The sequence below is a fragment of the Anarrhichthys ocellatus genome, unplaced genomic scaffold (assembly GCF_004355925.1).
Source record: "Anarrhichthys ocellatus isolate YVR2014 unplaced genomic scaffold, GSC_Weel_1.0 scaffold1, whole genome shotgun sequence".
Taxonomy (NCBI): domain Eukaryota; kingdom Metazoa; phylum Chordata; class Actinopteri; order Perciformes; family Anarhichadidae; genus Anarrhichthys; species Anarrhichthys ocellatus.
This window is the reverse complement of record NW_022280031.1, coordinates 1,315,276-1,325,271: the sequence shown is the minus strand read 5'-3', so window position 1 is coordinate 1,325,271 and position 9,996 is coordinate 1,315,276. Positions and strand designations below refer to the sequence as shown.

General features: G+C 43.7%; 1 protein-coding gene across 1 annotated transcript in view; it reads right to left on the bottom strand.

Annotated features, from left to right (window-relative positions):
- The window catches only part of snta1 (syntrophin, alpha 1), a 27,183-nt gene extending 19,234 nt beyond the window's left edge, over nucleotides 1–7,949 (bottom strand). The window contains exons 1-2 of the mRNA XM_031863309.1: nucleotides 7,631–7,949; nucleotides 1,780–1,965 (exon numbers count right to left, since the gene is read on the bottom strand). Of these exons, the coding sequence (XP_031719169.1) occupies nucleotides 1,780–1,965; nucleotides 7,631–7,913 (469 nt within the window). The 5' untranslated portion in view covers nucleotides 7,914–7,949. The remainder of the gene's footprint in view (nucleotides 1–1,779; nucleotides 1,966–7,630) is intronic.
- Nucleotides 7,950–9,996: the final 2,047 nt, after the last annotated feature.

Sequence of the window (9,996 nt, the reverse complement as noted above, 5' to 3'; positions counted from 1 at the left end):
CACACACACACACACACACACACACACACACACACACACACACACACACACACACACACACACACACACACACACACACACACACACAACCTTCTCCCCTCAGTGAGCCTTCAAGCCTCTTTCGTTTCCTCACTATCAGGTCCTCAGGGGGAAGGGAAACCCATGAAATGATTCCTGACACGACGGATCACGGAGCAGCGCTGGTTAAGCAGTCTGATATCAACACTTTTCTGCCTGACTGTGGACAAGCAAGGCAGGGGGATTTGCAATGATATCCCCCGGCTGTAGCTCTCGCTGTGTCTGCTCCGCCGACTGAAGTTACTTGTGCCAGCCCACTGTGCCAGCTAACCCACAGAAAACGCTGTCACATGGAAAACCGGCAACGCCGGTCTTAGTGTTCCTTTCTTTAAATCCATTCTCTCAAACGGAAAGATTACATCATGTTTCACGACTCATTCTCATTGAAGTTTACTGAACCTGTTTTTTAAAGTAAGTGTTAGGGTTTGTTTCTCTCAGCTGCTAAAGAGACTTTTTGGACATACAAGGTTTTCAACTGGAAGAACGTTGAGAGCACATCGGGTCTGAAGCGTCAGCTCGACTCACATCGCTGAACATGACTGTCAGCCTCTGTTTGGACTCTGTGGGTGAGCGCTCTCTTAAAAGATGAGGAGAACGTAGCGATCAATAGAACGAATAATAAAAGCAAAGCTCCAAAGTGTCAATTTTTATGCTTCGTGGTGGAAGCATATTCTTTTTGAATAGCAACATCCTGTATAAAACATCACACTTCGCCTTTAGACGCTGTGCATTTGGAACGAGTGAATTTGCGATTCAACCCAGTGACTTGAAGTGAGCTTGGGTGGGAGAGGCAGAATTCCTGTGACGCAATCACTTGGCAAGACGAAAGATTGTATTTAATCCCCTTTTCTTCTGTCTCTAGCCGTGTTGTTCCACACCTGATGGTGGACTAATTCCTTTAGACAATTGTGCATACACAAACATGTACCGCAAACGATGAAACCGTAAGAGCAAGACAGGGAAGGACAGAGAGATACAGTGCATTAGCATGAGGGAAGAAAATCGCTTGTAAATACCTGCTGACTCCACTGCGAACCTTCCTATGCAGAGCAGCTCTCACACTGTGAGTCCTCCACAGAGCTCAGATCTGACATGAACAGCAACAAAGTGCTTTCTGTCAGTGTCAACAGTGTTTGATGGTTTGGGAAGGCTGATCATTAGCATGCCGAGATGCTCAGAGGTGAGAGCCACAACAATATTGGCAAATTTGGAGTCTCTGGTTTCTGTTTCAGTTCAACTCATTATTTTGATATTTCCGAGGAAGTCTGATCAAAGTTCCGATTCAACAGATCGTCTCTCTCTCTCTCTCTCTCTCTCTGCTCATCATGTATGGCCCTCAAGGAGAAATCAACCCCAAGTGCTGAAGAAATGCAGCAAAAACATAACACGGTATCAAAAGTTTCCTCCCATGTATCTATTTGGAGCAGTGGAGCGTCAACGGGGAAGTGCTACTTCTTCATGAAAGACGAGGATTTAGTTCTTTCACACTCTGAGGAGTGTATTGTTTCAGAAATATGAAGGACTTCTTTGTTATGCAACAAGAGATAGTTGTGACATATTTTTCAAGTGTATCTTAAAGTTAAATCCTAGATTCCTGTTACATTTCACCGTTTAACGGCAAAGCAGGGACAAAATAGAAACAGCAGACAGCAGAAATGCTCCATCAGGCAAAGACGGAACAGATTCTGGGTTTGATGTTACCTTCAAGGATGACTTCTTTGCCAGTTTTCTTCAGCGCCTGCACAGCCTCGTCGTGAGTGGCCTCCCGTAAGTCATAACCGTTGACGGACAATATGGCGTCACCGACATAAAGCGCCTCAGTCTGGTCAGCGGCCAGGCCTTTGAAAATCTTGGAGATGAGGATTGGCATCTTGTTCTCCTTCCCACCTGCATGACAAGAGGGGGAAAAAGCTGCTTTAGCTGCACATTATACATACATTCACGTTTGCAAAAGTGTAACCCTAAACCTCAGCTATTGACCCCTGATCAGCTTTACCAGAGCAGCTGGGAATTAAGTTATTTTCTACTTCCACAATCCATGCAAAGTGCAAGTGCTTATGCTAAGAGCTCCGGTTCACTCACAAAAAAAAATCAAATATGGCATGATGTTTAAGTCTGTGGAACATGGCGCTGGGATGAAACGCCAACTTCAGACTAGACGGTGCAGTTTCCAACTCGCAGCGAAGAAGACGATACCAGAAATAATGACTGACAGTGAAACCCAAGACAAAGATACCAGCTGAATGTACTGTGAAGATACAGTGCATGTTGTCCAGTAACTGCACGTCATAGATACACAACGTTGCTCTGCAGCGAGAACACTGCACACTTGTTTTGATTCCAACCACTGCAATCCTCAAGTGACGACAGAGAGCATCTGAGGACAAACACCGACAGCAGCGATTACCCCGTGGTACTAAATTCCGCAGTTTCCCATCTCTCCCTCTTTCTCTTTCTCTCTCTCTCTCTCTCTCTCTCTCGTTACATGAAGGTCAGCTGGTAAGCTGATGGATCTGCCTTTTGCTGTGGGCTTCCACTCTCCATAAGAAATATCGCCATTGATGTCAGCCGGCAGTTGGACTCCGGCCTTCAGGCTACTGAGAAATGATCTGAAAGAGGATGACGTTTAATTAATTTGAAATACATCTTCCACAGGTTGCTTCCTCCGGGTGATTACTTTGGATTTGACTCATTGTATCTTCTTTCGGAGGCCACTGCCTGGTGCTCTTCATACATTTTTTTTTTAAAACCACATACTCGTATCATGCATGGCAGTCACTATGCTGATCAGGTTAGCGAAAGAGGGATTTACGAGCTACTCCACCGCTCTGTGACATCAGATGTTGTTTTTAAAGTGGAGATGAGGTGAAAGGGACCTTCGGCAATAATGGTGGTCACCAATATATATGTCGTCAAAACTTGAATCAGAATATCGACTAAAATCATGAACGTGAATAACAGTTCTGAATCATTAAATACAGTAGATGTACTGGAATTTGGCACAGGGACATGAGGGCGATCTGCAGAATGTCCCACGATGAATACGACCATATAAAGTTCTGCACAGTGCACATGTCTTGCAATGGACAGTAGTCCGTACATTGCATACTTCACTGCAATCTGTCAAGCACCAATATTCGGACTCTGTTCAAATAACGTAGCACACAGTTAGCTGGAACTGTCGGACGGGAACTGAATTACTACAAAAGAGCAATTTTTGGAAACTGCTCAGCACCCGAGAGGGACCTGAACCTCCAAACTGAATACTGCTAATCAGTGAGGGAGAGTGGTCTGGCCATGCCTAACTGAAACCCTCTAGAGGGACCTCGTTGTGATTCTGACTGCTCGGCATGGATGAACCTGCAGAAGGACCAAAAAGGAATGAGCACAGCGTTTTTGACACAGCTGGGGCGGTCCTCTACCAAAGACATTCTGAGTCGACCGACGCTAATCGATTAGTTGGTTTAATCGAAAGATCTGTAAAACTGACTTTTTCCACAAAGAATCACACAAAAGCACCAAAAAGTAAGTCAGCATAGCAAAAACATAAAAAACGACTAATCGTCAGAAGAAACAATACCGAAACAACCGATTAGTTGACTGATCGACTAAGATGAAGCAGCCCTAGCCAGAACACCGCTAACCAATCCTATGAACTACATTTCCCTTTATATTCTGTGGCATAGTGGTTTGTGAGGAGGCTTCCATTTGGATAGAGCAATATATTATTTATTTATATATATATATATATATATATACAGTATATATATATATATATATATATATATATATATATATATATATATATATACATATAATATATTTTAGTTTTAGGCTATTTTCAGATCTGCAAAAGTTGGTGATCGTTAGGGTTAGGGTTCGGGTTAAATACCTGTGACTACTGCAGAGTCCTTTTTCTCTGGAATAAAAGCTGATTGTAACCTTTCCCACTGAAGGCAAAAGCCAGATGTTAGTGGTTGTTATTAAGTTATTTATTTGTCTGTTGTTGTTGTCATCACTATATCTTAGGTAAAGCACTTTGAACTATACTATAGGTGCTGTAGAAATAAAGTTGCCTTGTGGTACCTTGTAGAATTGTTTGTAACAAAGGGAGATTGTTTTATTCGCTTCGTAAGCAGAGCTTAACTATTTGGCTCTGTAGGAAGAAGCGGTAGACTGTATTTATTTACAACGCCCTCGGGGAGTAATTGCAACTCTACTACTGTGGACTTCCTGTGGAATTGTTTTGCTGAGGAACTGTTGGTCAGATCCGCGCTCTCTGAAATCCTGAAGCAGCAATTGATCCTGTGAAACAAGCAAAGACCAAATGTTTTTATGGGTGATAAATCACACATTCCGCAGCTGTGAGGAAAACTCAAGTTTTCTGATTTGGCCACATACTGTCAACACGATGCACCCTGAGGAACAAGTTACATTAACGGGGATAAAGTAGACGTATGCAGTGACGCCATCCGGGCTTTTTGGAGCAAATCATCTCCCAGTAGGTCAGCAAAAGAGACTTTCAAACTCAAGCGGTAAACAGACACTGTAGTGAACCACACAAAGTATCTGTAGTAAAAACTACAGCACACACTACAGTACATTACTGTTAAGTGAGGCTCACAAATGCAGGGTAGATGTGGGGTCTTGCCGACTTGAACAGTCAGTGCCAGTGAAGGAACATGTCCATTAAAACACGACATGCTAATACCTCACGTAGCAAACCCATGAAAGGTGGAAGTTGATGTGAAGGATCTATTTAAAGTGAATGGTCGGACAAGCGAGCCAAAGAGCGGTCTCGTCATTTGATAGGACGAGACCGCTAGGTAGGACATAGATAGGAGATAAATAAATCAATGAGGAGACTAAATTACTTGATTTTTTTTTTCCGACCTCCTGCTTTGCCAAAGAGGGCCAACACCAGTGACAAGTACTGCACACAGTACCCCTCTTCCACCTATATATGTCCTTTCTAGTTGTCTTCCTCTCTTGGCATACCTTCAGGTTTACTTGAAACACCGTGTACTGACAAGGCAGCTGGATAAACATTGTTGACATACTGTAGGAAAAAACACGGTCAACACATCTGCCACTCCTACACAGCCCTGAATCCACCCATGTTCCCTGCCTTTCTTCTTTTTTTCCTCACAACTTTTTTCGTGTCAAACACAGTTCAGCACCCTCCAGCTGGGCAGCCCGTCACTCCGCTGACAGGAGCTGGTGGTGGGCGGGGGAGGGGCGGAGCCACCGGAGCTCCCCGTGACAGGTGAATGAACGGCACACTGACATGTACCTAATTAGGTAACTCTGTGTGCTAACGATGGGTTTGTTGTGATAACGCTCCTTTCAAAGAATTCAGCACGATCAGCACTTTACTTCAACAGACTTCATCAGCTGATATGCGTGCAGGGCTAATGAGCAAAAAAGACCTACCACAAACCTTCACAATACGGTGGTTAAGTATTCCTGATGAGCGCGCAGAGCCACTTAGAGGGAGAATAGCTTTTTTTAATAATAGATTTGTTACATAACAATGCACCAAATGTTGTCTATTTGCACATCTGAGGTGTACTGTGACAAGAGAGGTTATCAAAATATGTTTGCCCTAAAAATCCTAGCATTGATTTGAAGTTGAAGTCATTACGTCACACCTATCTGAAATTTAGAAAACAAAAAACACACTGGGATTATTTAAACAATGTGGGGGAAGCTATTTAATCCAAATCCTGTTTTGGGGGTACTGTCGCTGCGGTAAAAACCCACCAAACTCACACCAAAGTGTTACACCCAGCTCTGCTTCACTCTCACCAGTGGGCCTGTCGACAGAGATCTGGAGCTTCACTTCCTGGCCTCTCCTCTTAAATTTAGACATGTGAGAGGAGGGGTCGACTGCCTCCATGCTTTTTTCTGCACGTCGGGGTGGGCTCCCTAAAATTAACACGAGTGGAGTGGTCCATTCCCAGCCACATAGCTTTCATCTTTGGCCAATGACAACTGCTTGCTGCGTGCGGGTAGCTCCTCTCAGCTGTTCACAATGTGGTGTCAGCTAGCCCACAACAACTTTGCCCTGTTCTTTCATTTGCTTCACCCCGTTTCTCTTTGACACTGTACTATTTATTACTCCGTTCATTATTTATTGTTTTCTTCCTTTCTACTCATTTGACCTCTTGCTGGCTTGCTTCAGGCTCATTTTTCTTCAGATATGGCTTGCTTTGTTGGTGCCTTTCTCTTTTTCTTTCCCTCTGCTAGACCCTATCTCTTCTTCACTGCCTTTGAACAACGGGCATCACAACAATGTCAAGCCGGCAGGGTGCCAGCAATGATTTTGTTTTAATAACATGCTGTCTGATTTTCAAAAGCCACCCGTTTCCACAAAGATGGACGTTACATTTAAGTCATTAGGGGCTGGCTTTGTTGTTGTTGTTGGCGGCAGCAGCAGTGGGAGGGGAGGGGGGGTAAAAATGAACATGTCACCATCTTTGCAACATGACAACGGTGCTAGTTCAAGGCTGTCCATCAAATGGACTGTGTGCAAGGCAAGTGATAACCCGTCAATACACAATACTCAAAAAATAATGTTAGACTATATTGCTCAGACGGCATTATCACTGTGCTGTCCATTTTATCTTTTGTATCTATTTGCATGGCTCCCTGTGCTCAGCCCTCCTAGTCTTCCTCACACGTAGATTTTCACTGAGATAGCAGCCTGTTGCTGCAAGTCGAAGGAAAAGGCTTTAATCTGCTGCTGAACAGTATAGCGCAAGTATGTAAACCTGGATTGTAAGATACCTTTTCCTATTGAGAGGTAATAGAAGCAATGCTGGTGTGACTGTGACCCAGCGGCAGTGTGGGGCAGATGCATCTGTGCTCATTGACAGGCTAAGTTAATAAGCAACCGAAATAGTTTATATTCTGTAAAAACAGTGATGTATTTTCTATTTTTTTCCGTGACTACACTTTCATATAGTGCTTTAATAAGTAAGCACCCTTAGGAAATGTGGCTGAAAATGTAAACTATAAGTGTTATAACACAAAGCAGTTAATGTGTGTTTGTCTTGGGACCCTGTTGGAGTTAGCTTAGGTCTTTTCTCAACTTCAACATTACTCTCTGTTAGTTTGTGTGTGTGTGTGGGGAGCCACGCTGTCAAAGACCAAACCCGACGTTACACCACAGCAGCTGAAATGCCATCTCCGGCGGTGACTCTTGAAATGGTTCCCCGTTCAGGTGAGTCACAGCGTGAGATAATCACAGCTGTCAACTTTTCTCAGCGCAAACAACAGCCCTGAATTCTCTTACGGCTGAGCTAACATACGAATAAGATATTTGTCTTGACTAAATATCACAGACACGTGAAATGTATCGCACGTATGTGAGGGTTTAGCTCCACGGTCAGTCTGAAGTTAGCTAACGTTAACAGGCGACGGATGTGTTTTCGCAGTCGTTGTCAAACTGCACTCAAACTCCTAACTAGCGGTAACTTGTGCTAACTGGCGCTGACTCGCCGTCCATGGAGTTAGCCGCTTGGAAAGGTTTTATTTGAAAGTGTCTTACCTTTGATACTGATTCCGAGTCCCCCAACATCTTGCTTGGTAACTCGCACGGTGCGCTTCACGTTGGTGATGGTTTCTGGGACCGGGGACAAGCTTAGGTTCGGGGGGTCTCCGTTGATCGCGCCGGCGGGACTCGGGCTGGGCTTGGCGGGCTGCTCGACGCCCTCCCCGGGGTTAACCGTGAGCATGTCCTCGGTAAGAGTGGCCAACACCCGGATCCAGCGGTCCACGGTCACTCGGAGTTCCAGCAGTCCCGTTTTCTGCGCCTTCATCGCGGCAGCCATGTTCAACGCATTCCTCGAATAACTGGAGACGGGCTGGCAGTCCTGTAAAGAGATAGGGGGGGTGGAGGGATGGAGTAGGGGAACACACACTCGCGCGCACACACACAAATTCTCTCTTCCCCGACTTTGTCCCACTGCAAAGAGGTTTATCCAGCAGTAAGAAGTAAAGTTAATTGAGGGTGATACGATTAGCAACGGTGTTGACACACTCAAAGTTCAAACAGCTTCTTGTTGAGTCCCTCCATTAATGAACTGTGTGCGGTTGGGTCGCACATAATTAAGTTTTGATACTTTTTATTATTTATTTAAAGTGCATTGAACCACCCGGGCTCAGATCACAGATCTAATTTGCAATGTGCCCAACAGACACAATTGCTGATATATATATATATATATATAAAATATAGGCCTATACAGGCGGTCTGTCATGAGGAAAAATAAAATGAATAGTGCTTCCAAAGCCAGATATACTGCTCCAGTAGATAGAGCTCACATCAGGCATGAGATCCACACATTCATCTTCAGTTCGAACTGTGCAGACAGGAAACATGCTTAACCTAATTATAACACATTGCTCCACGAATCTCTCATCTTGAAAGACAGGAGGCCATGCTTTATTTGTTCTTGTTCAGCATGTAAAGAAAACAACTCATATGTACGGACCATGACAATTCTGGGTTGTGGCGTAGACTTCTCCTGAGTTAAACTGCTTGTGGAAAGTAAACCCTCCAACCAACACACAGCAACATCTTAATATAAGGTAGCCAAAGGTCAAGCATGGTGTTCTTTAAAGGGTGGTTAGCCCCAAAGCTTTCCTCCATATAGGGACCAAATGAGTTGGCAGTGCAGTGTATGAGCCCTGAATCAATACTGGCCACAGTCACAAACCAAAAGGACCTGGTGTGTCGGACGGAGTTGCATAAGAGTAAGGAGAAAGACTTCAAGAGACAAAACAATACATATACTTTGTAGTTATTGGCTAATAAGTTAGTTTGCTGTTGGTACTCTTTGAATTGGTGCCATTACTGTTTAGGTCAGTAGTTTGGTGCACATCAGAGCTACTCATCTGAGAAACACATGCATGTAGGCCGAACTCATGGCACAGAGCTTTGGCAACAAAAAAAAGTCCTCCAAATCACATGGCATTATTTTGTGATTATTTGAAAAATACACATTAAATAACTTCCTCGAGCCAGTTCTTATTTATTTATTTCCTTTATTTTCTTCCATCAGTCTGATCTATCAAGCAATTCCATTTATTTTCAGTCCACAATTTAATTTGCAATATTTCTTTTTCATGCATGAATGAACTTTGAAAGAAAAACTGAAAGGTTACAACTAGAGATTTCCACAATGATATATATTTAAAACACAGCAAATGCTGTCTAATATATAGGTTTGAAACTAATTTGTAGTGAGCCAATGATTTCAGCAGTAATACGCGATGACAAATCCATTTGGTCTTGGCCCTGACTCCAACTCAACACGGATAAGCACTGCACTGCTTCTGTGACTCAGCAGAGGTGCACTTAATTGCGCAAAGTAGACATTAACAAACATGCGTGAGTCAACGAAAAAAGCTGATGAAGCAGTCCACATTCCCAATGCTCTAGTAGTGCATCTGCAAGTCATCTGCCTGCAGCCCATCAGCTGTGTGTGTGTGTGTGTGTGTGTGTGGTGTGTGCGTGTGTGTGGCAGCCTGTGATGCATCTGCTTAGCAGCAGGTGAAAAAGCAAAGAAGTTCCAGCATCCAATTTTAGAAAACACAGGGGCTATTGCTTCCTTAATGAAAACAAGTAAGTGAAAATAGCTCTCAGCCCACACAGATGGTTTGAAGATGCTCATCTATTAACTAAACCTCCTTATAAAAGCCACTGAGCAGACACACTACGCTCCTATCAGAACTTCTGCATCCATTTGCAAGTGGCTACTTTTAATATTGAGAGGTGTTTAATTTCTCTGAGCTGAATTTCATTCATCCGTTGATACTGCACAGACAAACTGAATGTCCTGCTCAGCACAGGCTTTGTTTCTAAATCCTTTGTCTCCCTCTAGCGGTCGAATGGCTGCATTACTTCAAGAC